Source organism: Schistocerca nitens, chromosome 12 (genome assembly GCF_023898315.1).
Source record: "Schistocerca nitens isolate TAMUIC-IGC-003100 chromosome 12, iqSchNite1.1, whole genome shotgun sequence".
Classification (NCBI taxonomy): Eukaryota; Metazoa; Arthropoda; class Insecta; order Orthoptera; family Acrididae; genus Schistocerca; species Schistocerca nitens.
Genome location: NC_064625.1, coordinates 124835625 through 124853246, shown reverse-complemented (window position 1 = coordinate 124853246; position 17622 = coordinate 124835625). Strand labels below are relative to the sequence as shown.

At 41.5% G+C, this 17622-nt stretch overlaps 1 protein-coding gene across 3 annotated transcripts in view; it reads right to left on the bottom strand.

Annotated features, from left to right (window-relative positions):
- Nucleotides 1-17622, bottom strand: part of LOC126215256 (uncharacterized) — a 135120-nt gene that overhangs the window by 101912 nt on the left and 15586 nt on the right. For all 3 annotated transcript variants that reach the window (XM_049941932.1, XM_049941934.1, XM_049941933.1), the window contains exon 2: nt 7855-8168. In XM_049941932.1, the coding sequence (XP_049797889.1) occupies nt 7855-8168 (314 nt within the window). The remainder of the gene's footprint in view (nt 1-7854; nt 8169-17622) is intronic.

Below are 17622 nucleotides of genomic sequence, written 5' to 3'. Positions count from 1 at the left end.
AGACCTATGGCAGCGCCATCTAGCAGGCCAACCATAGTGCCATCTGGTTTCACCCTTCAAGATAGACAAGTTTCATTCTTTGTAGATTTTCCGTTCGACACTTATTTCGTGAGATATTTGGCCCAGTCATGATCAATGGATATATAAAAAACAAAGATGTTGTAACTTAACAAACGAGAAAGCGCTGGTATGTTGATAGACACAATAAAGAACACACACACACACACACACACACACACACACACACACACACACACACACACACGTCCGCACATATACAGACACAGGCAGACATATGTAAATGCAAAGAGGTTGGGCAGAGATGTCAGTCAAGGTGGAAGTACAGAGGCAAAGATGATGTTGAATGGCAGGTGAGGTATGAGTGGCGGCAACTTGAAATTAGCGGAGATTGAGGCCTGGTGGGTAACGGGAAGAGAGGATATACTGAAGGGCAAGTTGCCATCTCTGGAGTTCTAATAGGTTGGTGTCAGTGGAAAGTATCCAGATAACCCGGACGGTGTAAGACTGTGCCAAGATGTGCTGGCCGTGCACCAAGGAATGTTTAGCCACAGGGTGATCCTCATTACCAACAAACACTGTCTGCCTGTGTCCATTCATGCGAATGGACAGTTTGTTGCTGGTCATTCCTACGTAGAAGGCTTCACAGTGTAGGCATGTCAGTTGGTAAATCATGTGGGTGCTTTCAGACGTGGCTCTGCCTTTGATTGTGTACACCTTCTGGGTTACAGGGCTGGAGTAGGTGGTGGTGGGAGGGTGCATGGGACAGGTTTTACACTGGGGGCGGTTACAAGGTTGGAGCCAGAGGGTTGGGAAGGTGGTTTGGGGATTTCATAGGGATGAATTAAGAGGTTACGAAGGTTAGGTGGATGGCGGAAAGACACTCTTGGTGGAGTGGGGAGGATTTCGTGAAGGATGGATCTCATTTCAGGGCAGGATTTGAGGAAGTCGTAACCCTGCTGGAGAGCCACATTCAGAGTCTGATCCAGTCCCGGAAAGTATCCTGTCACAAGTGGGGCACTTTTGTGGTTCTTCTGTGGGAGGTTCTGGGTTTGAGGGGATGAGGAAGTGTGTCTAGCTATTTGCTTCTGTACCAGGTCAGGAGGGTAGTTGCGGGATGCGAAAGCTGTTTTCAGGTTATTGGTGTAATGGTTCAGAGATTCAGGACTGGAGCAGATTCGTTTGCCACGAAGACCTAAGCTGTAGGGAAGGGACTGTTTGATATGGAATGAGTGGCAGCTGTCATAATGGAGGTACTGTTGCTTGTTAGTGCGTTTGATGTGGACGGATGTGTGAAGCTGGCCATTGGACAGATGGAGGTCAACGTCGAGGAAAGTGGCATGGGATTTGGAGTAGGACCGGGTGAATCTGATGGAACCAAAGGAGTTGAGATTGGAGAGGAAATTCTGGAGTTGTTCTCTGCTGTGAGTCCAGATCATGACGATATCATGAATAAATCTGTACCAAACTTTGGGTTGGCAGGCTTGGGTAACCAAGAAGGCTTCCTCTAAGCGACCCATAAATAGGTTGGTGTACGAGGAGCCCATCTTGGTACCCATGGCTGTTCCCTTTAATTGTTGGCGTGTCTGGCCTTCAAAAGTGAAGAAGTTGTGGGTTAGGATGAAGCTGGCTAAGGTAATGAAGAAAGAGGTTTTAGGTAGGGTAGCAGGTGATGGGCGCGAAAGGTAGTGCTCTATCGCAGCGAGGCCCTGGATGTGCAGGATATTTTTGTATAAGGAAGTGGCATCAATGGTTACAAGGATGGTTTCCGGGGGTAACAGATTCGGCAAGGATTCCAAGCGTTCAAGAAAGTGGTTTGTGTCTTTGATGAAGGATGGGAGACTGCATGTAATGGGTTGAAGGTGTTGATCTACGTAGGCAGAGATACGTTCTGTGGGGGCTTGGTAAGCAGCTACAATGGGGCGGCTGGGATGTTTGGGTTTGTGAATTTTAGGAAGTAGGTAGAAGGTAGGGGTGCGGGGTGTCGGTGGGGTCAGGAGGTTGATGGAGTCAGGTGAAAGGTTTTGTAGGGGGCCTAAGGTTCTGAGGATTCCTTGAAGCTCCGCCAGAACATCTGGAATGGGATTACCTTGGCAAACTTTGTATGTAGTGTTGTCTGAAAGCTGACGCAGTCCCTCAGCCACATACTCCTGACATTCAAGTACCACGGGCGTGGAACCCTTGCCAGCCGTAAGAATGACGATGGATCGGTCAGCCTTCAGATCACAGATAGCTTGGGCTTCAGCAATGGTGATGTTGGGAGTAGGATTAAGGTTTTTCAAGAAAGAGTGAGAGGCAAGGCTGGAAGTGAGAAATTCCTGGAAGGATTGGAGAGGGTGATTTTGAGGAAGAGGAGGTGGGTCCTGCTGTGACTGAGGACGGAACTGTTCCAGGCAGGGTTCAATTTGGATAGTGTCTTGGGGAGTTGGATCATTAGGAGTAGGATTAGGATTATTTTTCTTTGTGGCAAAGTGATATTTCCAGCAGAGACTACGAGTGTAGGACAGTTTGGTTGAATCTGGGAGTAGGGCTGAAGGTGAGGCCTTTGGATAGGACAGAGGTTTTGGATTGGGAGGGAGGTTTGGAAGAAAGGTTAGCTACTGAATTGGGGTGTTGTGGTTCCAGATTGTGTTGATCAGAATTTCGAGGTTTTGGGGGGAGTGGAGCTGGAAGTGGGAGATTGAGTAGATGGGAGAGACTGGGTCTGTGTGCAATGAGAGGAGGTTTAGGTTTGTCGGAAAGGTTGTGGAGGGTGAGTGAGTTGCCTTTCCGGAGGTGGGAAACCAGGAGATTGGATAGCTTTTTGAGATGGAGGGTGGCATGCTGTTCTAATTTGCGGTTGGCCTGTAGGAGGACGCTCTGAACAGCCGGTGTGGATGTGGGAGAGGAAAGATTGAGGACTTTGATTAGGGATAGGAGTTGATGGGTGTGTTCATTGGCTGAGTTGATGTGTAGGTGAAGGAGTAGGCGGGTGAGGGCTATGGATTGTTCGGTTTGGAACTGGTATAGGGACCGATGGAAAGAAGGGTTACAGCCAGAGATGGGAACTTTAAGTGTGAGGCCTTTGGGGGTAATGCCAAATGTCAGACAAGCCTGAGTAAATAAAATATGGGAGCAGGATCTGGCTAGGGCGGAGGCATGTTTGCGGAGCGAATGTAAATAAAACTTAATGGGGTCATTGTGGGGATGTTGTGAGGGTGACGTGGTATTTAGAAGGTGGAAAGTGTAACATCAGGCTAAAATGAAAATAAAAGTAAAAATATATGGGGAGAGATAAAGGTGAACTAGAAAGCAACTGGAGTTCTGGTGTGAAAAAAGTCGAAAAAATGTTGGTTAAAGCTGAGCTTTGTTGATCCTGTGGTGAATTTAGGTTGGTAAACAATGACGTGCACAAAGGTTAGGTAGTTGTGTTTCCTCCAAAACACGTTAAAGGGTGGAGAAATTCAGGAAAATTTCGAAAAAACTGCGTGTAAATGTATTAAAAGGACTCTGATATTTCCCTGACACGTTCGAAATTCCCTGAGTTCCAGAACTTGTGGCAACCGTGAACGTGGACAACACCCCTAAAGCTACCTCTAGTTTTGTTAATGACTCTTCATTTAACACGACACACTGCATCTTTCTGACCAGGAATTCCATAACTCTCAAGATGTCGTGTAAGAAGAAAAGTACAAGTCATATTTCATACGATCAGTGTTTTCAGAATTCGGGCTATTTGGCTGGCACGGGGCTGGTCATTCTGTTTGAGATACCTTTTATGCTTTAACTCAGAATATGTTCTAAGATTCTGCAACAGATCTATATTAATGATAGTGGATGGTAGCTTTGTGGATGAATGCCGCTAGCCTTTCTGTAGACGGGTGTAGCCTGCACTTCCTTTTGACTACAGGGTATGATACTATGCCTCGGGACTTCGATTAATTTTAAATTTTAACAGTTCTTTATTAACATTATAGTATTAGTGTAAGTAATCTTGGCAGTGATGTGACAACTGGGCTAGTAGTCATGGATCTTTGTTTGAAAAAGAACATCCAGTATCCTCAAGTTTAGCAACTATAACAAAGAATTTGTTCACAACAATCTTTATTTTTTATACATTTATCATTCCGTAGTAATATTATTTAAACCCCACTTCCTACCATCAGTATAATATTTCTGTTTTTAATATGTTTGAAGATATTAATAACAATAACATCCCAGGTCATACCTCTATATTCGTGCAGGTATCACAATATTATGACAATTATAATCTCGGTGACTGTACGGAACAGCCACCACATTGACAGTGCGGGAGCATAATCGGTGAGTTTCGTCATCTTCTTCAATACTGCCACTTTGTTTTTTTTCCACATTTTATTACACTTATGTGACTTTTTCCAAACTGGTGAACAATAACTAGTGGAGATGGGGAGAAACATACAACATCTGTTCAAAAAATTCTGGAATTCTATTCACAAGATTTTTCTATGCTTAACTTTTACTTATTGTGCATAGTCTCCTTCAAAAAACTCTCCTCCACAGTTGATACACCATTCCCAATACTGTTTCCACCTGCAGGAGCAGTCTTGGCACACCTCTTCCTGGATGCAAAGCACCATCTGTGAATTTTCTTTTATCTCATCTATCATTGAGAATCTTCATCCTTTCAATGGGTTTTCAACTTTGGAAATACAAAAGTGTCCACAGGGACCAGGTCTGAAGATTACAGAGAATGAGACACCACAGTAATTTCATTTTTTGTGGTCTTGACTCATGGGACAAATCTGGTGGCAATATGATGCATTCCAAGACTCTTGTCTCAGGACTTTGTGACAATTCAGCTGAAATATTACATTTTTGCAATCTCTTTGACAGTCATTGATTCACATGCAGAATTTCATTGGCGTTCCTGACATTCGTGACACTGAGTACAGCTTAAACACTAATCACTGCAGACTTCCTCCACATCATTTTGGTGTATCTGTGTAAAGGTTTTCTTGAGTTTCGCACAAAATTTAATGCAGATGTGTAGCTCCTGTAACTCTGCCATCTCAAAATTCGCAAACTGTGTGACAACGTTTTACTCGGTACAGCACTGAACAATAACTAACAGAGAAACAACAATGAAATTTCCAGCAGTTACACATTAAACACAGGCATGTGCAGGACGCTAACCACATTTCGCTCCAACATACCACTGGTGCAAAATTATTAATGTTCCAGAATTTTTTGAACAGACATCATATTTCAGCTTGCACTGTTAATCCATGACCTTCCAGAATTTTCTAAAGGTACATCAGATTACAAATGAGGATAAGAAATATACAAGTAGGTACACACATTAAGAAAAGGGGAGGGTGGGGAGAAAGAAGTACGAGGGTTGGAACTTAAATAGTGGCAACGATTTATTCACAACCGATACAAAAGAGTTACATGTTTGCACCTGTTACTGTCCTTCAAAGTAGTCACCAGCGTTGTGCAGAACCTGTTTCCAGCAATGTGGAAGGCGTAGTATACCGTTGGCAGAGCGTATTCTGTTATGGTGCAAATGGAGTGGTCTACTGCCTGTTGATTCTCTGGAACACTTCTGAAGCGAATGCCACAAAGTGGTTCCTTAATCTTCGGAATCAAATCGAAGTCACAGGGACTTAAGTCCGGGGAGTATGGTAGACGGTACAGTACTTCCCAGTCCCATCGACCGAACAGAGCAGCCACAGCTTGTGCTGCATGTGCCCACACATTGTCGTGCAAAATGATGGGTGGTTTGTGCGGGAAGTGTCGCCACTTCTTTCGCAAAGCTGGTGGCAGGAGATGCTCCAAAAACAAACAGAAATACTGTGCATTGACGGTCTGCCAAGGAGGAATGTAATTTGTTAGGATAACACCTTCACAGTTGTACACCAGATTCGCCATAGCTTCCACCATACTGGGGCTCTGATGTACTTTCGACTTTCACGGCGACCCATAATGACGCCATTCGTTGGATTGGCGTTTCAGTTTTGGCTCGTACGATGTGGCCCATGTCTCATCCAGTGTTGTGATATGGCATAAGAAAGCCTCTCCTTTTTGCTCATAGTGCTCCAAGTGCGTCTGAGCAGAGTCTTAATCCATTTCTGCGTTTCTGTTAAGTCATACGGAACCCATCGTGATGCAATTTTTCACACACGCAGGCATTCCTTCAGGATGCGGAGCACAGTCATATGTGCTAATCTGGTTTCATAGGCGAGCTCACAAATCGTATGGCAACGATCACTGTCCACTAAAGCAGCAACGGCATGCCCTTCTTCTTCAGAGACACTAGGAAGACCTGCCTGGTGCATGTCTGCCACAGTTTGCCGACCTTCGTTGAAGGCTTTTACCCAATGTGCCACTGTTCTGTACAGCAATGCCAATTCCCCGCACACCTCTTGAAGACCTTGATGACACTGTCGTGTTGTACGACCTCTGGCACTTTGAATCTTGATCCAATTCCGTTGTTCATGTTTTGAAAACATAGTGACACTATTACATTAGACTGCTCGTTCACAAGTGACTGTTTCCCTCGATTGTGTGCATGTTGATGACGTCGAACGGGTGAGTCCATTTGCTCGGAGGTCCGTGCAGCTTTTCGCGGATGATGCTGTAGTATATAGAGAAGTTGCAGCATTAGAAAATTGCAGCGAAATGCAGGAAGATCTGCAGCAGATAGGCACTTGGTGCAGGGAGAGACAACCGACCCTTAACATAGACAAATGTAATGTATTGCGAATACATAGAAAGAAGGATCCTTTATTGTATGATTATACGATAGCGGAACAAACACTGGTAGCAGTTACTTCCGTAAAATATCTTGGAGTATGCGTGCGGAACAATTTGAAGTGGAATGATCATACAAAATTAATTGTTGGTAAGGCGAGTGCCAGGTTGAGATTCATTGGGAGAGTCCTTAGAAAATGTAGTGCACCAACTAAGGAGGTGGCTTACAAAACACTCGTTCGACCTATACTTGAGTATTGCTCATCAGTGTGGGATCCGTACCAGGTCGGGTTGACAGAGGAGATAGAGAAGATCCAAAGAAGAGTGGCATGATTCGTCACAGGGTTATTTGGTAAGCGTGATAGCATTACGGAGATGTTCAGCAAACTCGAGTAGCAGACTCCGCAAGAGAGGCGCTCTGCATCACGGTGTAGCTTGCTGTCCAGGTTTTGAGAGGGTGCGTTCCTGCATGAGGTATCAAATATATTGCTTCCCCCTACTTATACCTCCCGAGGAGATCACGAATGTAAAATTAGACAGATTCGAGCCCACGCGGAGGCTTTCCGGCAGTCGTTCTTCCCGTGAACCATACGCGACTGAAACAGGAATGGGTGGTAATGACAGTGGCACATAAAGTGCCCTCCGCCACACACCGTTGGGTGGCTTGCAGAGTATAAATGTAGATGTAGATGTAGAAATAGGTATACCAACAACGTGTGCTATCAGCGACAATAGTAGATTCCACTGCATACAGTCTCCTCAGCAGTGTTGCCACTATTTAAGTTCCAACATATGTATCACTACGCATCCTGGTTCAGAAATGACACAGGGTACAAGAGTAATAATGAAATAGACAATTTTTCATTGCAGAATCTACACATCACACCAATCTAACAAATATATTGAATCCAAAATAGATTTCAGCTCCTTTGTAACATTCTAAAAGTGGGAAGCACTTAATATAAAACCATAATACTCCAACAATCTTGACTAAACTGACTGACTGCTGAAATCCAAAGTTTACCACACCAGTGTCACAAAATAAGTAATAAAGATATCACCCTATAATACAGTGCTGTATTTCTTTAAAGAACAAATCATATGTATTATTACATTTCTTACCCAATATGGTATTCCTTGTTATGCCACAACTTCCGAACCTTGTACAGTCTTCTCCAACGATGGCACACGTTCCGTACCACATCTATTAGCTCACTGAAGGACAAGTGAGAGAAAATCATTAACAGTACCTCATCAGGCAAATCATCAATGCCCACACGCATCTCTGTGACATCTTCACCAGCAATGCGGCTTTTACCACTACGCTCAGAGCCTGAAGCCATTTTGCTGTCGAGTCTTCCTTCCGATCGCTGTGAGTTGGGGCGTTTTGGGGGAGAACTTGTCATGTGGCTGTCTATCCGACATGCTTGCAAGTACTGAAAACAGAGAAAAAAAATCAGCATTGTGAACCAGGATTTGTTTGAATATATAGATTTCAGCTAATGCCAATAATGTTAACCCAATAACAGCAACAGCAGGACAATATCACACGATGGCTGTCTTTGGAATCATTTGTTACGAGTGAAAATATTTAAGGGCGAGTTAACAGTGCGACACCACACCGAATGACTGGTGACATCATCACCGTGACAAAAATATGAACCTTAATAAACAATCGACAGTTCACATTACAAACGACATGATAGCATCAGCAAATTAAATCTGAAGAATAAACAGTATCACCATTGGCACAGAGGTTTGGGTCAGCAATGTTGCTCTTATTAATTTCTTCATACATACTAAAAACTTGAAAAAAATCAGACCATAGCAAGAAAATAGTGCTCTTTATCAGGGTTTTAAATTTAAGTATGGTATGCAGAATACAACAAAAAAGGCTACAACGAAAATGTGTGCAGTAACTAGACAAACTCAGGACCTTTGCCTTTAGTGGGCAAGTGCTGTACCAACTTCACCTACCCAAGCAGAACTCTTGACCTGTCCTCACAGCTTTACTTCCACCAACATTTGCATGTGGAGGGAACAGGTGCGGAGTTCAAGTCTCGGTCCGGCACACAGCTCTGATCTGCTGGGAAGTTTCGTATCGTTCCACATTCCACTGCAGAGTGAAAAACTCCATCTCTAAAAGATCACGACATTCGTTGGCTTTGCCAACTTCCACCCAAACTGCCACCTTCCTAACCAACCTAGACCTCATGCTATACCACTGGCCAATCTGTCATCAAAAACTCTGTATAACAGAAAACAGAATCTTCTCCTCATGGCACTATCACTGGCTTTGCTACCTCTCAACAAACTTCAGCTTCCAACCTAAACTTCACCTCCGCAGCAACCTCAACTACAAGATTTCAAGATTTACCCCCCCCCCTCCCCACCCCCCAGTAGGAGCACTACCTGCACTACAGTTATTAAGGTCTACAGCTGAGTCAGTGAAATAACTTCCCTGACAGATACTCTGTGCTCGGCAGTGCTTCTTCGTGCTCCTACCTCGATCCATCACATTACACGATTTTGTATGTGTCTCTGTGGCAATGTCCCAGTGTTGCCACAACTCTATAGTGGACTACTGTTTCACCTGCTGCCGTTTCCACTTTGGAGTTGGAAGCTGGCAAAAGCTCTGTCAGAATTTCTGCACCCCAACACAAATATAAACCATCACTTGATTTTTGGCCATATTTTAACTCATTTTATTTTTGTTAAGTATTTAACACTCAATTTGGAAGCTGTAAAGTTTTAGAGCAATCAGGCAAAACTTTGCCAAATGCACATTTTTCTGTTTATATATCGATAGTTGCTTATTTTACGATATTATACCTCAAAAATAGCAGCCTGTAAAACAGATTATCATCTTTTATTCTTGTTTTGCCCCCCCCCTCCCCCCATGAACCATGGACCTTGCCATTGGTGGTGAGGCTTGCATGCCTCAGCGATACAGATAGCCGTGCCGTAGGTGCAACCACAACGGAGGGGTATCTGTTGAGAGGCCAGACAAACGTGTGGTTCCTGAAGAGGGGCAGCAGCCTTTTCAGTAGTTGCAGGGGCAACAGTCTGGATGACTGACTGATCTGGCCTTGTTACACTAATCAAAACGGCCTTGCTGTGCTGGTACTGCGAACGGCTGAAAGCAAGGGGAAACTACAGCCGTCATTTTCCCCGAGAGCATGCAGCTTTACTGTATGGTTAAATGACGATGGCGTCCTCTTGGGTAAAATATTCTGGAGGTAAAATAGTCCCCCATTCGGATCTCCGGGTGGGGACTACTCAGGAGGACGTTGTTATCAGGAGAAAAAACTGTCGTTCTATGGATCAGAGCGGGGAACGTCAGATCCCTTCATCGGGCAGGTAGGTTAGAAAATTTAAAAACAGATATCAATAGGTTAAAGTTAGATATAGTCGGAATTAGTGAAGTTCGGTGGCAGGAGGAACAAGACTTCTGGTCAGGTGACTACAGGGTTATAAATACAAAATCAAATAGGGGTAATGCAGGAGTAGGTTTAATAATGAATGGGAAAGTAGGAATGCGAGTAAGCTACTACAAACAGCATAGTGAACACATTATAGTGGCCAAGTTAGATACGAAGCCCACGCCTACCACACTAGTACAAGTTTATATGCCAACTAGCTCCGCAGATGACAAAGAGATTGATGAAATGTATGATGAGATAAAAGAAATTATTCAGATAGTGAAGGAAGACGAAAATTTAATAGTCATGGGCGACTGGAACTCGATAGTAGGAAAAGGAAGATAAGGAAACGTAGTAGGTGAATATGATATGGGAGTAAGGAATGAAAGAGGAAGCTGCTTGGTAGAATTTTGCACAGAGCATAACTTAATCATAGCTAACACTTGGTTCAAGAATCATAAAACAAGGTTGTATACATATAAGAAGCCAGGAGATACTGGAAGGTCGCAAATAGATTATATAACGGTAAAACAGAGATTCAGGAACCAGGTTTTAAATTGTAAGGCATTTCCAGGGGCAGATGTGGACTCTGACCACAATCTATTGGTTATGAACTGTAGATTAAAACTGAAGAAACTGCAGGAAAGATTGACAAGAATGGGGGAAAGAAATACAGTAGAAGAAGAATGGGTAGCTTTGAGAGGCGAAATAGTGAAGGTAGCAGAGGATCAAGTAGGTAAAAAGACGAGGGCTAATAGAAGTCCTTGGGTAACAGAAGAGATAATGAATGTAATTGATGAAAGGAGAAGATATAAAAATGCAGTACATGAAGCAGGCAAAAAGGAATACAAACGTCTCAAAAATGACATTGACAAGAAGTGCAAAATGGCTAAGCAGGGATGGCTAGAGGACAAATGTAAGGATGTAGAGGCATGTATCACTAGGTTGGTTGGTTGGTTGGTTTTGGGGAAGGAGACCAAACAGCGAGGTCATCGGTCTCATCAGATTAGGGAAGGACGGGGAAGGAAGTCGGCCGTGCCCTTTGAAAGGAACCATCCCGGCATTTGCCTGGAGCAATTTAGGGAAATCACAGAAAACCTAAATCAGGATGGGAGATACGATACTGCGTGAAGAGTTTGACAGAGCACTGAAAGCCCTGAGTCGAAACAAGGACCCGGGAGTAGACAACATTCCATTAGAACTACTGACAGCCTTGGGAGAGCCAGGCCTAACAAAACTCTACCATCTGGTGAGCAAGATGTATGAGACAGGCGAAATACCCTCAGACTTCAAGATGAATATAATAATTCCAATCCTAAAGAAAGGAGGTGTTGACAGGTGTGAAAATTACCGAACTATCAGTTTAATAAGCCACGGCTGCAAAATACTAACACGAATTCTTTACAGACGAATGGAAAAACTGGTAGAATCCGATCTTGGAGAAGATCAGTTTGGATTCTGTAGAAATGTTGGAACACGTGAGGCAATACTGAACCTACGACTTATCTTAGAAAATAGATTAAGGAAAGGCAAACCTATGATTGTAGCATTTGCAGACTTAAGAGAATGCTTTTGACAATGTTGACTGGAATACTCTCTTTCAAATTCTGAAGGTGGTAGGGGTAAAATACAGGGAGCGAAAGGCTATTTACAATTTGTACAGAAACCAGATGGCAGTTATAAGAGTAGAAGGGCATGAAAGGGAAGCAGTGGTTGGGATGGGAGTGAAACAGGGTTGTAGCCCCTCCCTGATGTTATTCAATCTCTATATTGAGCAAGCAGTAAATGAAACAAAAGAAAAATTCGGAGTAGGAATTAAAATCCATGGAGAAGAAGTAAAAACTTTGATGTTCGCCGATGACATTGTAATTCTGTCAGAGACAGCAAAGGACTTGGAAGAGCAGTTGGATGGAATGGACAGTGTCTTGAAAGGAGGATATAAGATGAACATTAACAAAAGCAAAATGAGGATAATGGAATGTAGTCGAATTAAATCGGGCGATGCTGCAGGAATTAGATTAGGAAGTGAGAGGCTTAAAATAGTAAATGAGTTTTGCTATATGGTGAGCAAAATAACTGATGATGGTCGAAGTAGAGAGGATATAAAATGTAGACAGGCAATGGCCAGGAAAGAGTTTCTGAAGAAGAGAAATTTGTTAACATTGAGTATAGATTTAAGTGTCAGGAAGTCATTTCTGAAAGTATTTGTATGGAGTGTAGCCAGGTACGGAAGTGAAAGGTGGACAATAAGTAGTTTAGACAAGAAGAGAATAGAAGCTTTCGAAATGTGGTGCTACAGAAGAATGCTGAGGATTAGATGGGTAGGTTACATAACTAATGAGGAGGTATTGAACAGAATTAGAGAGAAGAGAAATTTGTGGCGCAACTTGACTAGAAGAAGGGATCGATTGGTAGGGCATATTATGAGGCACGAAGGGACCACCAATTTAATATTGGAGGGCAGCGTGGAGGGTAAATATCATAGAGGGAGACCAAGAGATGAATACACTAAACGGATTCAGAAGGATGTAGGTTGCAGTAGGTACTGGGTGATGATGAAGCTTGCACAGGATAGAGTAGCATGGAGCTGCATCAAACCAGTCTCAGGACTGAAGACAACAACAACATTCTTGTTTTGATGCTGTTCAAGATAAATGTCTGTATTTACATTGTTATTTATTTACAACTTACATGCAACTGCGATACTGACTTAGGATAAAGTCAATCACTTTAAAAATATTTACTCTATTTTTACAATACTGTTTTTGCCCATTAATTTCATAAATGTAAAAGAATTTACATTTTGGAAACAAACTTTAAACTGTAAATATTATCAAACTAGGAAAACTGATGTTACCTAGATAGTAATTTGTCTTTCTGGAAGCCTCCAGAGCAATTCACAAGGTGTAAACTATTCTTGCTCATTGCATCAGACTCACTATGCACCAGAGGGTGGAAACACAATGTGAAGTTCTTCAACTTCTTGTGTTTACAAAGCCAATGGATCGCTTCTTAACTTGTATGTGCATTTTGAGTTTACATTTGCCTTGTTATTTTGGACAGTGTTTGTGGCTGGGGACTGATAAATGTTAAATGGAAATAAAACATCATAATCTGAAAGCAAGCTAAGTTTATTGTGTGTCATTCCAACAACACAGGACCTAATGAGTGTTATTGAGACCACACAGTTATCACAACCCTTGGATACTGACACCAATTGCAGGTTCAGTAAATAATTAACAATGTGTGTGAAGATTTCTCTCTCGAACTTGATCTCCGAACATTGCACATTAAGTGGTTTACATTAAATTGATGCCACTTAAAATTAATATTGCTGCTTTCCGACGAGTATCATCTTTCGTTGACAGCACTGTAGTAAACAAACTGCCTTTCAGGAAGTTTTATGAAGTGTCCAAAGTGCATCAAATTAAATTCAACATTAAATTTTTAATTTTTCACCCTATTTTATTTTTGTGGTGTTAATCTGGGTGTAAAACATTAGTCAAAATTATTAACATGTTTTCTGCCTGATTATTAACATACATTGTTTGGCAAGAGCAGGCACTGCCTGCAGGGGGGAGCAACTCTTAAAGGGAAGGTTTTAAAAATAGCCACAAGTAGCACTTCCTATTTTTTTTATTTGTTGGTTTCAGTCTAATAATAATAATCATCATCATCAGAATATACACCATAAAAGATACAAATTTAGCTAATACGGAAAACTTAACACTGGTGTTATGTAAAGTACACATTCTGTTTCCAGCATGATGTCAGCCAACTTTAAAACATAAGCCACCATACTGGAAACAGAATATGTACGTTACGTAACATCAATGTAAGTTTTCTATATCATCTCAATTTGTATCTTTTACAGTGTATATCCTGACGACGCTCTTGCCTATTTGAAGAGTGAAACTGATAAATAGAAAAATAAAAAGTGTTGCTAGTGGCTGTTTTCAAAAACCTACATTGTTTATCTAACAGTGCTACAGCTGGCCTCATTTAAGCTAATAAAATGGAGAAAAAGGTGAGATCAAATCATTCTCATGATTTTCTGAAACCATGTGAGGTCAGGAGAAGTGAATATTTGAAAGAGGACAAAGATAGATGGAAAGAAAGAAAGAAAGAAAGAAAGAAAGAATGAAAGAAACAGCAAGAATTAAGGAAAAACAGACTTAAATAACAAGAAAGTTTAGAAAATAAACAGTGAGAAAAAAGGCTAAGAAATCAGAAATAATGGCTGAAAAATAAAGGAGGAAAGTCCAATAGAAACAGTATGTCACCCACTTCAAATTTTGGATCCCATGAGCTTCCTCAAAGCCTGGGGAAGGCTGTTAAAAGAATGCCCAATAAGTCCTGCAAAAAAAGAGTCTTCAATTATCACACACCTTAATTAGCAAATAAACTGCTTTCAGAGCCAGGTATCAAAGAAATTAAACATAGCAAGCCCAGAATAACAGAAGAAATAAAGCAGGTGATTTTTGATTTTTATCTTAAATGATAAAGTTGGTGTGCAACCAGCAGGAAAGCAACAGGTGAAGCCAGTAAAGAACTCAAACAAGGAAACGCGAGGATCATCAGAAGAGGTATATGAAGTTTACCGTTAAAGGAGGCATAGGAAATCTTTAAACAAGAATTGTATTAAAGAAGTCTCCTTTACCAGCTTTGTCCAAGTATGTACTGCCTGTTTCAAATACTCTACATAGAGAGAGAGAGAGAGAGAGAGGGAGAGAGAGAGAGTGTGTGTGTGTGTGTGTGTGTGTACCAGTATCATGCTAACTATACCTGCCAGTGTGTATACTTTTAGTTAAGTGGAAACACTGCTTTCTCTTCTTTCTTGTGACTTGAGGAAAGAGTCCTGTATGTTAGGAGCTTGTGATACTTGCGACGAAGTCTGGTCAATATCAGTTTCTCCCTGAAGGTGTTGACAAGAATCAGCCTATTAAAAGGAATCAGTGGAAGATGGAAAAATAAAGAAACCAGTCCTTTCAAAAGGAAGTAGTCCTCTCGATGAAGTGATTTATGAAGTTAATGATCAGGCTCCAGTATTCTTGTAAAAAGATGTTGAAGCTGCAGATTTTGGGAAGAGAAATCTGAATACACGTGCAACAGAATGTGTTCCACAGACAGAATTTGTAGAAAATTTCTCACTTTCCCAGGATGAAATACAACCAGCACATTTGAGTTACAAACAAATGACTATCTCCACTTTGTGTGCTTGGACAGAGTGCACTCTTCTGCAATAATTGACCACCACCTTGCACATGAGAAATATGCAGACTCGACATTCTTGTAGAATACATCAGCTACGAAATGGGGCAGCATCCCAGTTTAAAAAGAAATTACCAGCAGTTGGCGAATGGTGCAACCAGCTACAAATACTTTCTAAATATGTTATTTTGGTGCCATAACCAGTTTCCAGCTACCATGCTCACCTTCAGATGGCCCACAGCCTGTTATGGGACTAAAAACATTTAAAAAGTATTTGTGGGTGGTTCTGCCATCCACCAACTATCATTAATGGCTGCAGAGTTCACAAGATCCAACATGGATGAAATAACATTAAAAGTATATTTGTTATGTACTCATTATGCAATTTGAAAAATGACTTTGGTGTGGAATTCCACTGATCTTTTTTTGCAATATCCAACAGAAGAAGAGCAGTTGATGGAATTGCCGGGAGTGTTAAAAAAAAAAGCTTTGGGCATGTGTGAAGTCTTGTCTGTACACAGTGTCTAATCTACAAGAATTCTTTCTTTTCGTAAGTAATGAACAAGTACTTGAAAATGAACAGACCCTCTATAAGCTGTGGCTGACAGTATCAGATGTGCCCAGAATTAAGTCCAGCTACTTTTTCAGACCATATGATGTGGATCAGTTACTAGCTGCAAAAACAAGTCTATCTGAATTGCCCAAAAGAGAGTTATTAGGATAATGAGTGGAGTCCAGCCTAGACATTCTTGTAGGAACCTTTTCAGAAAATTAGGGATACTGACAACTATATGCCAATATATCTACTCCCTGTCGTGTTTCATTAGTGAAAATGGACAATTGTACATAACCAATGATTCATACCATACCCACAATACCAGGAGGAAGATGGACCTCTATTATGAATCAAAAAAACCTTACTGTTGTACAAAAAGGAGTCCATTACATGAGCTGCAAGGTGTTCAATGCTCTCCCACCATCACTGAAATCACTTATCCATGAGCTTCCCAAATTTAAACAACAGCTCAAACAGTATTTATTAGATAATTCCTTCTATTCGGTAGAAGAATATTTCAGTAGAGTTAACTGTAATTGATTTTTTCATTTATTAATTTGATGTGCTATTGTGCATTACAATACTCACAATCACTGTTAACATTACTGTGTATTTCATTTAGCTATTAAGATCTACCATATTTTTTAATGTAATTTTTTCTATACCTGTTAATGTGTATTTTGTCTTATACCAGATATCCTCTTGCAAGAGGTACTTTTATGTACTCCCTTTGTATTATTTGTAATAATTCTGACACGTCCTACATCCATGTGATTGCCTCGCAGTATTGGATTTATGGGATATAAATAAATAAATAAATAAGTGCAATGTACAGAAAAGTAAAATAAAAATAAAAAAAGAGACTAAGAATACATTAAGCTTATCTTCAGATGAGTCGGATGATTTAGGCTGTGATATTCTTGAATCTTGAAATAGCAATGATATTAATGTTAAAGATATTGTACCTGAGCGTGGAGGGTAAAAATCATAGAGGGAGACCAAGAGATAAATATACTAAGCAGATTCAGAAGGATGTAGGCTGCAGTAGGTACTGGGAGATGAAGTGGCTTGCACAGGATAGAGTAGCATCGAGAGCTGCATCAAACCAGTCTCAGGACTGAAGACAACAACAACAACAACCTGAGAAATGAGTAAGTGACATATGAAGGACAACATTATTCTGGGGAAGTAATTTCCCCAAGTAAGTTTGAAGTATCAGTGATTGTACAGACATGTACCACACCAGTACAAATGGTCTCAGCCTTCAGATCGTGTAGGCCTAAGCTATAACAAAGAAATTGTTGAAAATTATTTCCACTCCTACTGTAAATAGTAAGGTTGTGTTTTTTGCTAGTCTGGCAACTTGTAAAGCAAATGTTGTGTTTCTGTTGTTTAATTCTGCCTGCAGACTGTTTTTAAAATACTATTCTTTCACTCCCCCCCCCCTCCCCCCAAGAACCATGGACCTTGCCGTTGGTGGGGAGGCTTGTGTGCCTCAGCGATACAGATAGCCGTACCGTAGGTGCAACCACAACGGAGGGGTATCTGTTGAGAGGCCAGACAAACGTGTGGTTCCTGAAGAGGGGCAGCAGCCTTTTCAGTAGTTGCAGGGGCAACAGTCTGGATGATTGACTGATCTGGCCTTGTAACATTAACCAAAACGGCCTTGCTGTGCTGGTACTGCGAACGGCTGAAAGCAAG